Below are 16556 nucleotides of genomic sequence, written 5' to 3'. Positions count from 1 at the left end.
GTGGTGCTGGAGTGAGAGTGGGTGATCTGAGGGGTGAATGCATTGGAAATTTGGTGGGGGGAGGAGGAATGTTTATGGAAGGATTTCATCCTGATTTCTGTGTGTTTCTTTTATAGTTGTAGGTTAATAAAGTATTTTCCCTTTTATTCCTAAGCTGGAGCCTGCTTTGCTCTATTTCTGATCGCATCTCACAGCAGACACCAGGGAAAAAGCATTTTCATGCGGGGCACTGGCATTGCGCCAGGCTCAAACCGTGACAATCTCTGAGTTCATTTGCATTGCTTTAAAAACAATCAGTTTAGATATACAACTCTTGATTCTCCTTCCTGTGGGGAGAGATAGGATAGAATTGAGTTACTGGCTGTGGGACACACCTGCAGAATGCTATGGCAGCACAGAGAAGCACATGGCAGCACAGAGAAGCTTGTCTCTGCCTGACCTTGGCGGGAGGAGGTGCCATGTGGCAGAGCCCTGCAGAGAGGAGCCTGCCAATCACCTGAACAGCAAGTGATCACCCCATATAAAGACATTAAGAAAGCATGTTGCTGATGTGGCAATGTGTGATAGGTCACTTAGTGAGAATTACTATATAAGTGTCCTAGGTTGACTATATGATGCTTTTATCCCCAATCGTCTTGTTCCGTTTATGCTGAATAGTAAGTTTTGCACCTTTAAGACTTGCTCCAAGGATTGAGGGGGGGAGAGGAGGCGCGCAGTTTGTTTTCAGACACTGAACTCACTCCTACACATTCCTGCTTCTGGACTGTGTGTTTTCTGCGGATGAACAGACGGCGGGACAGGGCTCTTTTTTTTTCCTTGCTTTTTAGTTAGTTTAGCTAGCTGAGGCAAAGAAGTTCCCTGGACTGCGCTTTTTTTTTTCCCTTTTTTCCCCTTTCTCTGGACCTGTTCACACCTGCTCTGGACTGAACAACCATAAGAGCACCAGCAGCTCGCCTCGGTGGGCCGGGCCGGGCCTGGGCCACGGCATTTCCAGCGCCGGAGGGACTGATGAAGGACTGAGTGAGCTGAACTGGAATCTGGGGAGGGGGCTTTCTGGGTTTGTCATCTCCTTTGGAGCAGCAAGGGGTTTTATTGTTTAATATTAAGTTTTCTTGTTTAATAAACAGTTTTTTTCCACTTTTCTCCAAGGAAGTATTTTCTCCCGGACCGGTTGGGGGAGGGGTGGTAGAATCCGATTTCCTAGGGGGGCCCTTTGGGGGTTCTCTCCCAAATTTGCCCTGAACCAGGACAAACACATCAATTGGCGCCCAACGCGTGGCTCGAGAAAGTGGAAAAAAGCATTATTGATTGCATGTTGGTTGTGCTTGCTCTGTAGTGAGTTAAAGCAGTCAGTAGCCATGTTGCTTGATTTCGTAATGTCTCTTGGGGTGGAGGCCTTCATGTGGTTCTGGTCTATAAGCCTTTTTGAGGTTTCAGTACCTTTCTGGTCACTAGGATTACTGTCCCTAAGACGTAAGTTTCACAGTACAGGGGCACGGATTGGAATAGCTATTTTGCTGGCCTTGGTGATAATGATTTATAAGGCATTTACAAGGTTGCTGGAGTCTGCTTACAATATGTATGGTGTATGGTTTCTTCGTCCTACCCCGCGTCCTAGTTCCGGCAGTATGTTTTGGGAATTTATTAGTAATTGCACCCAGTTTGTTAAAGGAGGAGCAGGGAATGAGACTTTCCAGCCTTTCCTTTCCTTCTTCTCCTCTGAATCTGTTATGTCACTTTTTGAGAATGTTCAGTTTCCCCTGAATGGTAAGGAGACCATGTTTCTGGCATTTAATGTGGTAAGCTTCCTCTATATGGTCTGCAGCTTCTCTAGAATGAGGGCTGAGATGTCCAGAGGAGCTGACAAGACCCCTGACCCAGAAGTAGACTCAGGCATGAAAAATGATGAGTGGTGTGGAGAATGGGAAAATATGGGCCAAACCCTGAAGGAATTTTCTGATCCTGTAGACTGGGATTTTCCATGTGAACAAATTCAGAACCCAGCTGAGGTGGGAAAATACCTGAAAGAGAAATGCCATGGTGACTGTAAGGAAAAAAGTCTCATTGCAATAAGCTGGGCCCTGGCCTACGCTTATCGCACCCTGCTAGATACTGTAGGGCAGCAGACAGAGGCAGGCAGGCAGGGAGATAAAGCAGCAGCTACTCCAATCACTCAGGCTGCAGCCAACACTCCAGCTGCTCAGGCTGGAGCTGAACCAGACAGTAAGCCTAAGCCACTGGCAGTTGCTGCAGGAAAGAAGTACACGAGCAAAACCAATCGGCCAGTGACTGACGATGATGATCCAGGGGAAGGACCCTCACCACCAGCTACTGATAAAAAGCCCAAAGTTAATGAAACTGATACAGCCTCAGAAGCCAATATGGAGTCCTATTCCCTGAAGGACCTTCGTGGCCTAAGGAAGGATTATACCCGGCGACCTGATGAATCCATAATTAGTTGGTTAGTCCGTCTCTGGGATGCTGCAGGTGAGGCTACAGTTTTGGATGGCAGTGAAGCCAGGCATTTGGGATCCCTGTCACAGGATCCTGTCATTGACCAAGGAATGATGAGGGGGGCTAACCCTCACAGCCTCTGGGCACGGGTCCTGGGAAGTGTTGCACAAAGATACCTGTGTGCAGACGATCTCTATATGCAGCAAACACAGTGGAAGACCATAGAGCAAGGGATCCAACGCTTGAGGGAAATGGCAGTGGCAGAGATTGTCTTCTCGGATGATGTAAACACTGTAAATCCAGACTTGGTACCAATGCACATCTGTAATGTGGAGAAAACTTGTACGACTCGGGCCACATGAATATGCTTCTGCTCTAGCAATAATGAAGCGAGATGACGGTGAGGAGACCGTGCTGGATATGGCAAAGAAACTCCGAGCGTATGCAGACGCTGTGCATGGCCCGACACATGCCAGAATCGCAGCAGTGGAAACACGTCTGCAGAGGTTAGAGGATAAGATAGAGGAGAATCACAAGAAGCTCAGAGAGGAGATTAAGGAAGACTTTCTTCAAATCACAGCAGTACAGATCAGAGGTTCTGGTGCCCAACGCAGACGCTCCCCAGATGGAGAGAGAAGGTACACCCCACGAGCTGAGCTGTGGTTCTTCCTGCGTGATTGTGGAGAAAACATGAGGAGATGGGATGGAAAACCTACTGCTGCTCTGGTACAACGGGTGCGTGAACTGAAGACTCAGAGAGGAAGTTCCAAAAGGGAAGCAGCTCCAGTAGCCAGTAACCGAACTGTCATATATGATGATAATGACAATATTTTTGATGCCCTTGAAGGAACCTCCAAGACTTATGTCCAGGGAAAAAAGGATAACCAGGCTTAGAGGGGCCCTGCCTCTAGCCAGGTAGAGGCTAGGGAAAACCGTGTTTTTTGGACTGTGTGGATTCGTTGGCCTGGCACATCTGAACCACAAGAATACGAAGCTTTGGTTGACACTGGTGCGCAATGTACATTAATCCCATCGAGACATGTGGGGGCAGAGTCTGTTTCTATTGCCGGTGTGACAGGGGGATCCCAGGATTTCACTTTGGTGGAAGCTGAGGTGAGCCTGACTGGAAATGAGTGGAAGAAACACCCTATTGTGACTGGCCCAGAGGCCCCATGCATTTTATGCATAGACTTCCTCCGAAGTGGGTATTTCAAGGACCCAAAGGGATTCAGATGGGCATTTGGAATAGCTGCTGTAGAGGCAGAGGGCGTCAAGCAATTGAACACCTTGCCTGGACTGTCAGAAGACCCATCTGCAGTAGGACTTCTGAAGGTGGAAGAGCAACAGGTGGCAATTGCCACCTCGATAGTGCACCGCTGGCAGTATCGGACGAATCGAGATGCCGTGATCCCCATCCACAAAATGATCCGAGAGCTGGAGAGCCAAGGGGTGGTCAGCAAGACCCACTCACCCTTCAACAGCCCCATCTGGCCTGTGCGTAAATCTGAGGGAGAATGGAGATTGACGGTGGACTACCGTGCATTGAATGAAGTGACTCCACCACTGAGCGCTGCTGTGCCAGACATGCTGGAACTCCAGTATGAGCTAGAGTCCAAGGCAGCGAAGTGGTATGCCACCATTGACATTGCCAATGCATTTTTCTCCATTCCTCTGGCAGCAGATTGCAGGCCGCAGTTTGCTTTCACCTGGAGGGGAGTGCAGTATACCTGGAACCGATTGCCCCAGGGGTGGAAGCACAGCCCCACCATCTGCCATGGACTGATCCAGAGTGTACTAGAAAAGGGTGAGGCTCCAGAACATCTGCAATACATTGATGACATCATTGTATGGGGGAAGACGGCAGCAGAAGTGTTTGAGAAAGGAAGGGAAATTATCCAGATTCTCCTGAAAGCCGGCTTCGCCATCAAAAAGAGCAAAGTCAAGGGACCTGCTCAAGAGATCCAGTTTCTGGGAGTGAAGTGGCAAGATGGACGGCGTCAGATTCCCACTGATGTCATCAACAAGATCACAGCAATGTCTCCACCATCCAGCAAGAAGGAAACACAAGCTTTCCTAGGTGCCATAGGCTTTTGGAGAATGCACATTCCTGAGTACAGTCAGATTGTGAGCCCCCTCTACCTGGTCACCCGTAAGAAGAACAAGTTCCACTGGGGCCCTGAGCAGCAACAAGCCTTCACCCAGATCAAGCAGGAGATCGCTCATGCAGTTGCCCTTGGCCCAGTCAGGACAGGACCAGAGGTGAGGAATGTGCTCTACTCTGCAGCCGGGAACCATGGCTTGTCCTGGAGCCTTTGGCAGAAGGTGCCTGGGGAGACTCAAGGCCGACCACTTGGATTTTGGAGTCGAAGCTACAGAGGGTCTGAAGCCAACTATACCCCAACAGAGAAGGAAATTTTAGCAGCCTATGAAGGAGTCCAAGCTGCCTCAGAGGTAATAGGCACTGAAGCACAACTCCTCCTGGCACCCCGACTACCAGTACTGGGGTGGATGTTCAAAGCAAAGGTTCCCTCTATGCACCATGCCACCAGTGCCACATGGAGCAAATGGATTGCTCTGATCACACAGCGCGCCCATATTGGAAAACTGAATCGCCCTGGGATTCTGGAAATAATTACAAACTGGCCGGAAGGTGAAAACTTTGGTCTTGCTGATGAAGAGGAAGAAGAAGTGACACGTGCTGAAGAAGCTCCACCATACAATGAACTGCCAGTGGAAGAAACTCGCTACGCTCTTTTCACTGATGGTTCTTGTCGCATTGTGGGAATGAAACGAAAGTGGAAAGCAGCCGTATGGAGCCCCACACGACAGGTTGCTCAAGCTACCGAAGGAGAAGGTGGATCAAGCCAACTTGCAGAGCTCAAGGCCGTTCAACTGGCCCTGGACATTGCTGAGAGAGAGAAGTGGCCAAGGCTCTACCTTTACACTGATTCATGCATGGTAGCCAATGCTCTGTGGGGATGGCTGGAGAGGTGGAAAGAAGCTAACTGGCAACGTAGAGGAAAACCGATTTGGGCTGCCGATGAGTGGAAGGACATCGCTACCAGGGTAGGGAAGCTACCTGTGAAAGTCCGCCATGTAGATGCCCATGTCCCCAAGAGCAGAGCTAATGAGGAGCACCAAAACAATGAGCAGGTAGACCGGGCTGCAAAGATAGAAGTGTCAAAGATAGACCTAGATTGGGAACACAAGGGAGAGTTATTCCTAGCTCGGTGGGCCCACGACGCCTCAGGTCATCAGGGTAGAGATGCCACCTATAAGTGGGCACGAGACCGAGGGGTGGATCTAACCATGGACAGTGTTTCTCAAGTTATTCATGACTGTGAGACGTGTGCTGCCATCAAGCAAGCCAAGCGAGTGAAGCCCCTGTGGTATGGTGGGCGGTGGTCCAAGTACAGGTATGGGGAGGCCTGGCAGATCGACTACATCACACTGCCCCAAACACGCCAAGGCAAGCACTACGTGCTGACCATGGTAGAAGCCACCACGGGATGGCTGGAAACCCATCCTGTGTCTCATGCTACTGCCCGGAACACCATCCTGGGTCTTGAAAAGCAAGTCCTGTGGAGACATGGAACCCCTGAGCGGATCGAGTCAGACAATGGGACTCATTTCAAGAACAGCCTTATCAACACCTGGGCTAGGGAACATGGCATTGAGTGGGTGTACCATATTCCCTACCATGCACCAGCTGCAGGGAGAGTGGAGAGGTACAATGGACTGTTGAAAACAACTTTGAAAGCATTAGGTGGGGGATCTTTCAAAAACTGGGAGCAGCATCTGGCAAAAGCCACCTGGCTAGTTAACACCCGAGGCTCTACTAATCGAGTAGGCCCTGCCCAATCTGAGCCTTTGCATAGAGTAGATGGAGACAAAGTCCCAGTGGTACATGTCAGAGGTTTATTAGGGAAGACAGTTTGGATCAATTCTGCCTCAAGTACAGACAAACCCATTCGTGGGGTTGTCTTTGCTCAGGGACCAGGTTCCACATGGTGGATAATGCAAAGAGATGGAAGAACACGATGTGTACCTCAGGGAGATCTCATTGTTGGGTGAGACCTACGTGTAAATATCACTGTTTGCTAAATGTTACTACCATTGTCTGTGTATAGCTGTATATTGAATGTCTGATGTATGTGTTTATAGAGTTAGAATATATATATTAGTTTTAGTAGTAAGCTGACGATATGGGGATAAGGGGTGGAATGTCCTAGGTTGACTATATGATGCTTTTATCCCCAATCGTCTTGTTCCGTTTATGCTGAATAGTAAGTTTTGCACCTTTAAGACTTGCTCCAAGGATTGAGGGGGGGAGAGGAGGCGCGCAGTTTGTTTTCAGACACTGAACTCACTCCTACACATTCCTGCTTCTGGACTGTGTGTTTTCTGCGGATGAACAGACGGCGGGACAGGGCTCTTTTTTTTTCCTTGCTTTTTAGTTAGTTTAGCTAGCTGAGGCAAAGAAGTTCCCTGGACTGCGCTTTTTTTTTTCCCTTTTTTCCCCTTTCTCTGGACCTGTTCACACCTGCTCTGGACTGAACAACCATAAGAGCACCAGCAGCTCGCCTCGGTGGGCCGGGCCGGGCCTGGGCCACGGCATTTCCAGCGCCGGAGGGACTGATGAAGGACTGAGTGAACTGAACTGGAATCTGGGGAGGGGGCTTTCTGGGTTTGTCATCTCCTTTGGAGCAGCAAGGGGTTTTATTGTTTAATATTAAGTTTTCTTGTTTAATAAACAGTTTTTTTCCACTTTTCTCCAAGGAAGTATTTTCTCCCGGACCGGTTGGGGGAGGGGTGGTAGAATCCGATTTCCTAGGGGGGCCCTTTGGGGGTTCTCTCCCAAATTTGCCCTGAACCAGGACAATAAGGAAATACTGTGTCTTGAAAAAAGTGTATAAAACCAGCTTGTTTCTTTGAATAAACGATTCAGATTGCTAGGCGATCTGAATCTGTGCCTCAGTCATTAACAAATGGCACCCTGCATCAGGGACATAATAGGCAACTAGTGGTTGCACCAGTAATGACGCTTGGCTGAATTTTACAGAGGGGCTGAAAGGAAGCCTGGGGGCAGAAAAGGAGTTCGTGGCGCCAATCGACCTTTCCGCAGGACAGAGGGTAGCAGCTGAGAACTATGGGGAATGATTCATCCCAGGAACAAAAGAATGTCACAGAGACGTTGGAACAAATTTTGAAAAATACAGCAGGAAAGTTAAATCTACAGATTTGAACAGACTCTTGTTCTGGGCAAAAGACTGTGATTCATCTTTCGATAGTACCAATGTTTTTTACCCTTGAACATGGGACACTTTAGGGGATGTTATAAATGACAATATAATATTGGCTTTCACATTCATGTATTAGATTTTGCATGTTGTTATTAATCACAAGTATTTTTTATATGGTACAATTTATTTTTTAACTGCATTTGATATAGTATAATCTTTTAGTTTATGTATGCACCATATAGTTTATATAAATACTAGTATGATAAAAATATTATATTGTAGACTTTAGCAAAATGTTACAGAGACTATGTAATGCTAAAATGCTTTTATGTAACTAACTCAGAGAATGGTGTAAAACAATTATGCTGTTTCATGAAATAAATAGGGCAGGAGATCTTTCTCCTTTTAATGCCTTTATTAAAAGTGATCAGCTCAAGTTTGGGAGGCTCGATGGGTCCGCGGTCTCGCCGTCGTCGCTCCCAGGAGTGACTTGGAGGAGGAGGAAAATGCAGCTTTGTCCACTAAGGGGCAGAGCTGAGAGTCCTCTCCTCAAGAGAGCAGGTGGGGGTATATACCCCTGGATCCTTCTTTCCAGTTTGCAGTCTCGGGTCCTGGCTCCGACCGACATCTTCTTAGGTTATGGTGAGGGGCCACTAAGGTTTTCAGCATCTCTGCAGGCTCCAGACCTTCCCCCTGATGTCCAGACACTACTTTGATCTCGTAATTCGGTTTTGGCTCGTTGCTTTTGGGGTCTTTTCCTGGATTTGGTGGGGGTCCTGTCTCATTGCATTCTGAGTCAGAGGTTACTTTGCATATACTCCTGAGGTCTCCTCCCTTCCCACCGTCCAGGGGGGGTGCCATCCTCCTGGCAGCAGGCAAGGGTGGTACTGAGAAAGGAGAATTCTCAACAATAGATGGTTAACAACTGATACTTAACAGGTGATTACAACATGCAGCTAACAAAGCACTCCCCTCTGCCAGAACTGGTTAAACTTGTAATTCTACAACCTTTAAAAAAAAAAGGGTAACCCTTTTTTTGTTCTTAACATTTCTCACATCTGAGGACTGGCCTCTCCAAGAGATAACAGTGACAGAAACCAAAACAAGAGAGGGGAATTTTATTAACTCCTTGTTATCAGGGAGTGTGAAACAACAGGATGGAACCTCAGGAAGAAATAAAGTATACTGACCTAATCTACAGAATGTTACGCAGACAAGTCAGAGGTTGAAACCAAAAAAAGAGTTCCTGGAACATCAAAATCTCAAAGGAATGTTTGAATAACGTATAAACTCATGAATATGCATAGAACCCCAGCAATGTAACAGTATATAAAGAACATTGTTTTAAGCTCCCAGAGTGTTCTTTGGCTGTTTGCCAACAACATCCCATCTCTGGATATTTTTCCTTTTTTATCCCTTATTAAACATTAAAAAATTCTAGAGTGAACTCTGTTTTTCACAGGGGATGCTTTGTGGGACCAAGTTACACAAGGTGAAGCAATGCTGACAAAGCTTTTGTATCCATTGAAGACTGCGTGTAAGGCGCTCATGGCACATGTGGCACCCGCAGACTGGAAAAAGAAGGATGCTTGTGCCACTGCAGCAGCTGTGTTGACCCATCTGTGCCGGCATTGAGCAAAACACAAAACTCTAATTGTAAGTTTGTTGGGGCTTTGGGAGAAAACTGGACAATGGCCCCTGGTCCCCCTATTCGTTTTATCCTGGGGGGGAAGACTGATTTTTCCCCTTCAATTTGCATAACCGATGGGCAGCAGTGAGAAAACAAGCTGCGGCAGAGGGGAATGGGGATTTGCCTCATGGTATCATAAAAAAGCTTGTGCCGCCCCACACCACGTGGGATCAGCTTGTGAGAAACAATGCTCACTTTTAAAATTTAAAAGATTTATTAAAGCTTAACAAAAATACAGCAAAAGATTGAATAAGAAGAAAGAGCAGTGCTGAGAGCAAAGGACTCAACCGTCATATGCTCATCTACAAAAACGGATGCTCTGCTTTTTATACCCTTGGCGCCTCCCAAAGTCTTGTCAGTCAACTCTTTCTCTGCCGTCCATTGGTGGAGATCACTTTATTACAACTTGATTGGAGGTCAGGTGTTGCCATGATGTGCCTCCTAGTAACGAGCTCTCCCTCCCCTAAATGCCCCAACTAGTGACAACAATACAAAGGGGGGAAGGGAAAGAGGACTATGGGGAGAAAAAATATAAATAACATAACTATATGTCTATAAAACTTCTCTTAACATACACACAATATTCATCTCTTAATTGTGAGAGCCAACCATTGCATTACCTATTTATAACAGGCTGGAGCAGTTCCGCAGCAAGTGGCGGGAGCCGGGGGAGGAGGCTTCATGGCAGCTTATTCCCACTGCCTGTCCTCTGGGAGTGCAGCAGCACCGGAGGGAGTTTAGGGGAGCTTCAGGGCCCCGGCACCGTAGCGGTGAGCACATGGCACAGCCGGGGGAGAGCGGCGAGCGCCGCGCCATCATCACAGCGGGTCCGGCAGGACAAGCACGGCTCTCCGCATGTGGGAAGTGTGAAAAGTGCATAATGTATGGCTCTACGCAGATATTTACTATATGTATTTTGCTGTATTAACATTTTATTAATTTGATAAATGTAATCGTGTAGTCAAAAAGGTAACTTTTGTAGTTGAAATAGAATCTATGTTATGTAGGATTTTTTTTTAGGACTTGCAGCGAGATAGCAGCCACAGGACACCTAAATCTTTCAGAGAAAAGGGAATTTATTGCCCTCTTATCAGAAGAAACTAACTTCTTCCCCCCCTCGAAGGTGCTGGTGGGATTAAGAGGAAGAAGTTGACGATGACCAGACTGAATCCTTTGTTTGAATGGAATTTATGCATCATGTATGAAGTGTATGAATATGCAACAGGCTGTTGCTTTTAAGAGTTAATCCTTTGTTAACAAGGGTCCTTTTTTCGGGCTTGTGCTGCCCAGAAAAAGGTACCCGGACGTCCGTAACTCTTTGTTTTTATTGCCTCATATTGTCTTAATTCAAATTGTCCAAATTATCATTACTCGAATTGTATTACTACTTTTATAACCATTTTATTACTATTAAACTTTTAAAATCTTAAAAAAAACCAAGTGATTGGTGTTTTTCACAGGAAGTGAGGAGGAGAACCAGGGGGCCTGGTGGCACCTACAGGGGCAGCGCCGGTAGGAGCAGCTCCCCGTCCATGCTCACCGCGCGCTGCAGGATGTGCTCAGGGAGGCTCGGACACCATTTTGTGCCCTGGCGGAACCCTGCAAGCTGCCCCAGAGCGACTGTCCGACCTGTGCCGCTCCCGCTACAGCCAGGGGCTCCCATCTCCTGTGGACTCTTGTGAGCTGATACTGTGCTGGAGAAAGGACCTGGGTGGATGGGTGGCCCCTTCCTTGGAGGGGGCTGCAGCATTTGTGCCAGCTTGTGTGGGGGTGGCTGCAAGCTGGGAATGTCGTTCCTGCAGCTGGTCTGTGGAACTCTCCTTTATTTGTTATTCAGATGGCAATTGCTGCACAATCCTGGGGGGATTGGTGATATTACTGTGCCTATGGGGGCCTTACAGTCAGGGCTACTGTCTCCTGCAACGTTGCCACTATCCTGGACCCTCACTGTTAAGATTTTTTTTTTTACCATACCACCTTGCAAGTCCCTGCATTGGTCTGGTTGTTTTTTGTGATAGATGCTCCTGTAATAATTCTAAATTGTAAGCTATCCTTTCAAGCTGAAATTATACAAAACCAATAATTCTTTTATGTTTTCAGTTCTTGTCTGTAGACAGAAACAGTCCCTTGTAATTTTAGGTTGTTTCCCAAGGTTCTGTCTGTTTAATCACTGTCTCCATTTACGGGAAGGAGATGTGTGTTGTTACCAGTTATTGGGTGTCTTGATCTGTTCCCTTGTTCTTGAGAAAGATAAGCTCTTGTGAAATCATGTTTGTAACCCATATGTTTTTTCAAAGTACCCTTTTAATCATTGAGACTGAGTAGCAGAAATTTTGTCCCACTTGAAGAAACTGGAAGAACGTCTCCCACCTTGCTGCTTCCCCGATGTGGAAAAGGTTACCACTGGAATGAAAGATGGTAACCCTCTCACCCGGCAGCAACTTCTGACTTAGGGCTTGTTATCTTTTGAAACCACTTAGGGAGTTAATATAATTGTAATGTCCTAGGCCTGGATTTATATACCTTCTTTGAAGGAAAATGGGCAAATTTAGGTATTGTTAAGTTTCCTGCAGGTGATTTAGTTGCACTTGTGAAAAATGCATATTTTATGGTTGGCTTTTTGCAAATATTAAAATGAATATTATATGTGTTATGTTAGAAAGTTATGCTGTATTAATTTTCTTAAGTAGTGTGTTAAATATTGTTTTAGGTTATAACATAATGTTAAAATAGAAACTATGTATGTGGATTATTTTTTTAAAGAGAGGAATGAGGTACTCACACTGAGATAGCAGCCACAGGACACCTAAATCTTTCCAACAAAAAGAATTTATTGCTCCCTTATCAGAAGAAACTAACTTCTTCCCACCTTGCTCAGCCCTGAAGGCACCGTCAGGATTAAGAGGAAGAAGTTGACACTGACCAGACAGAATCCTTTGTTTGAATGGAATTTATGCATCATGTATGAGATGTATGAATATGCAACCGGCTATTGCTTTTAAGGGTTAATCCTCTGTTAATGTGTGTCCTTTTTTGGGTTTATTTTGCCCAGAAAAAGGTACCCGGACTGTCCGTAACTCTTTGTTTTTATTGTCTCGTATTGTCCTAATCCTAATTGTCCAAATTTTTATTACTCTAATTATATTAGTATTTTTATAACCATTTTATTACTATTAAACTTTTGAAATTTTAAAAACAAGTGATTGGCATTTTTCACAATTATGGTAGCAGAAGATGGTTACCATCACCTTGCTGCCAGTGCTTCAGGAGAGTCAGGGTGAGTAAGGAGTGCCCTGACTGATTTGACAGCCTCTCTCTGTTCCTTCTAGTGTGACCAACAGATGCTGATGGAAATGGTAATTCCCCCTCTCCCCTGTACAATTCACAGGCTAAGATCAGAATATAAGAACACTGGCTAAAACAATCCTGATCCTTCTGTCTGAAGTATTCCTTCGCAAGGAGATGTCGGCAGCGTCTCAGGGTTTATTCAGGCAGTGCTTGAAACCAGTGATGTAAGCTTTGCCTTATTTCATAATTAGGTGTTATTCTTTGTACATTCCTTGGATCATTTGGGTTTTCCCAAACCATCACTACTGAGCCAGCCCACTCCTGAGACCCTGCCGCTTGTATGAGAGCCGCTAAACACTTTCTAGCCTTGATAACCCTTAGTTAACATAGCTTCTTTTTCTCTTCAAGGAGGGTCTGTTCTGTTAAACCTTCTCCGGAGCCCATTTCGGCATTGAACAACCTCCTAACAACCATGTGTTAAGACACTTCCCTGCTCTTCATGCAGAAACTGCATTCATACTCTTGTCCTCCTCCAGCACCAAGACATCCACATTCTAATATCCCAGAGTCTGCTAAACACCCCTCCCCCTTCTTCAACTTCTCTCTTTCTTCTCTTCTTACTTTCTTTCCTTTTCACTATATTTTTCGCTTTTCTTTGATTCAACACACCTCGGACTGTACGAGGTGTACACACAATTAGTTTACTTCCAAAAGTAAGCTTACAACTTTCTTTTACTTGGATTGCAGTAGCTGTTATAGCTTGAATACATACTGGCTAGCCGTGGCTTACTGGGTTCAACATCTTTGATAAATAAGCTACTGGTCTCTACTCTTCCCTACTATTTGGCCAATCCTAGGGAATCACTGAAGGAGTGGGTAACCCTGGCTGGAAGGCACCCATAGGTTCCATCACCCAATTTTCTGCACTGAGATCTTGCAGTAGTTGCCACTTCCCTGATTTTTTTTGGTATCACTAATGTGGGGGTGTTCCACGGAGATGTGGATGGCACAATATGTCTCAATTAAATTGTTCATCAACAAGCTTTTTAGCTTGTGTCAATTTTTCCCCTTTCAAGGGCCACTGATCAACCCAAACAGGTGTATCTGTTTTCCACCTCAATTTGAGCAGAGAATTTATATCAGTGACCCATTTGCTAAATTTGCTGCATTCATAGCAAGATTAACATTCCATTGAGAAATTCAATCACAACCCCACAGTGTAAATTAAGAAAGTAAAACAAATAGTTTTAAAGTTGCTCAGTGTCCGTTTGGCCCTATGACTGTAAGAATAAGCGCACTTCATCTAGGGGCTTGATACCCCCCAATGCCTTCCACTAAGGCATCAGCTGTTTTAAGAGGCCACCGTGATGGAAACATTTGCATAGGTGTCAAGTAAACCTGTAAAAATGTGTCACTTAACTGTAAAGTTAGTAAGGGCTTTTCACTTGTAATTAGTTGGAGCCAGTGAACGTTTACAACATTGGTGCTGTTGAACCCACCAGTTCCTCTGACTGCATCTTTCATTGCCAGGACGAAAAAGAAAGCAAAAGCAACTGTGAAATTTTTTTGGGTTTTGAGATAAAACAAGGTTGTGGGAACTCAGCACATCACTCCGGATGTCCAGAGCTACCGAGAGAACCCTTGGGGGGGCTCAGAGGTCTTGGAATGTTGCCAAAAGCACTTAGTGGCTTGATTTTGATCCTTCTAGGGATGTTCCACCTGTGTATGAGGAAATGAGACCTGTGTATAAGGAGATGAGAATCACTTGGGTTTGAATGGTGCAGGAATGATATATTTACAGTGTGAAATATAGGGTTTAGGATTTTGGTACAGGGGGGTTATGGAGACAAGATGGAGGGAACAGGGTGTGTCACAAGGTTCTTCTTTCTTCTTCTTGTCATCCATCTTCTGTGTGATGTTGGCACTTGTGGATTGGTCTATGGCTAAGGTGCACTCGGTAATAAGGGTGATAGGTATTGGGAATGAAAGGTAAATATGATGTACGTAGTTTTTACTATAAAAAGATGCGACCGCCTTGTGGGTGGTCAGAGTGCCTTTGGCTGCCTTGCTGGTCAGATCCCAGCTGGGCAGAAAGAAAATTTTGTAGATAAGAAATAATAAACAATCTGAAGATCGAAAAAGCTAAAGAGTCCAGACTCATCCTTTGAAGCTCAGCTTGCAACAGAACCACTCTATGCGTGTGTGGGCAGAGACGGACAGCCGAACCCCATACAAGGTAGGGTGTTAGTTGAAACCATCAATTTAATTTTCCCTAAATAGTCTACATAAACTACACCAACATGTATTATGAGACCATTCTTTGTGGCAGACAATCTACCAATTAAAAGTCCATACAATCCTTCTGGTAAAGGTCCATAAACCCCTGTATTTAGCACATGAATAGTTGTGCCTGTGATTAGAACATTGTCTGAGAGGGGTAAGTCCAAATCTGCTCTCCTGCGCGTTCTGGCGAGGAGAGAGGAAATAGAGACTCCTGGGTTTGGATTGTGAAGAACCTGTTGATTTGAGGGGCACTGTGTCTCACATCTCTCTTCTTGTTTCCCTGCTGAGGGAAGAGAGGGTTGCCATCTTTATCAAATTTTGACCTACATGCTTGACTCCAGTGGTATTCCTTTTTACATTGCAGACACGGAGAGACAGAGACAGCAGGGTGGGCATCCTTCTTTCCTTTCCTTTGAGTAAGACAATTTTTCTGTAAATGCCCTTCTTGTTGGCAATTAAAACATCAGAGGCCAGTTTTCTTATGTACATTAGAGGCTTGCTGTAAGGCAGCAGCCAAAACAAATGCATGGTGTTCCTCTGTCCCCACATTCAGATAGGCTTTCGTGTAGCTGGGTAAATTAGCATGCTCATTCCTTACAGAGAACAGTGTTTTCTGACTGTCTACATTAGGATTTTCAAAGGCTAGTTGTATTAACAATATAGTGACTGCTTCATCATTTTCTATTTGCCTATTAACGACTGTCTGCAACCTATCAATGCATGTTACATATGATTCTTGAGGGCCTTGCTGAACGGATGCAAAGGAAGAGTCCGTCCGGACTCTGGGACTCTTTTAAGAGCCTTTATGGCTATTTTTGAGCTTTGCCGTAGCACTGTGGATGCTAAATTAATTTGGGCAGCAGGGGTAGCATAGAGGCCTTGTCCCAGCAGTTCATCTAGACCACCTGCTTCTAAATTTGCAATACTATCCATAATTTGTACAGTAGCAAGATCTTTCCATTCCTCCAGGCAAACTGTATATTGTGCTGACATTAGTAAAAGTTTTAAAAGTATTTGCCAATCATTAGCAGTCGTAGTGCACCCTTGGTTAATAGATTCGATCAATCCCATAGTATATTGTGTTCGCAGTCTATGATCTCAGACAGTGTTATGAGCTTCTTTTATTAATGCAAACAGAGGTGGTACATACCGAGGGGGTTTCTTAGGCTGATAATTGACAGGCATGGCCAATAACATGGGAATATCTCCCTTTTTTAGGGCTTCTTCCTTGCATTTCTCTATTAATGTTGGAGGTGAATGAGATTGCAGCAGAAATTCAGGTAAAGGAGCCATAGGAGGAGGATGATAAGAATTAGCTAACACTTGAACCATAGTGGGAAATGCAGCAGCAGAATTTTTTATGGGAGTTAAAGGAGGATAAAGATCAGTCCTCTTTTCAGGAACAATAGGACTAGCATCAAAAGAACGGCCAGGCTCCTGAAAGTCCTCATCTCCTATTTCAGCTGGTACTTCTGCATAGACATGGCTAACATTCTAATCAGTCTCCAGATTTAAAATATCAGTGACAGGGAGATCACAAACTTTCTCAGCAGGCTGCAAAGCTTTTAAGGGAATATACACAGTTTTCCATGTAACTA

At 45.3% G+C, this 16556-nt stretch overlaps 1 protein-coding gene across 1 annotated transcript; it reads left to right on the top strand.

Moving 5' to 3' along the window:
• Positions 1-3874: 3874 nt before the first annotated feature.
• LOC132341452 (uncharacterized) lies at positions 3875-14704 on the top strand. The gene is made up of 3 exons (XM_059873038.1): positions 3875-6740; positions 9160-9353; positions 10021-14704. Exon 1 carries the CDS (start codon positions 3877-3879, stop codon positions 6526-6528), a length of 2652 nt encoding a protein of 883 aa, XP_059729021.1. The 5' UTR covers positions 3875-3876; the 3' UTR covers positions 6529-6740; positions 9160-9353; positions 10021-14704.
• The last annotated feature ends 1852 nt before the right edge of the window (positions 14705-16556 follow it).

This window comes from Haemorhous mexicanus, chromosome W (genome assembly GCF_027477595.1).
Source record: "Haemorhous mexicanus isolate bHaeMex1 chromosome W, bHaeMex1.pri, whole genome shotgun sequence".
NCBI lineage: Eukaryota > Metazoa > Chordata > Aves > Passeriformes > Fringillidae > Haemorhous > Haemorhous mexicanus.
Note: the sequence above shows the minus strand (reverse complement) of the source record. Positions and strands in the feature narration are given on the sequence as shown.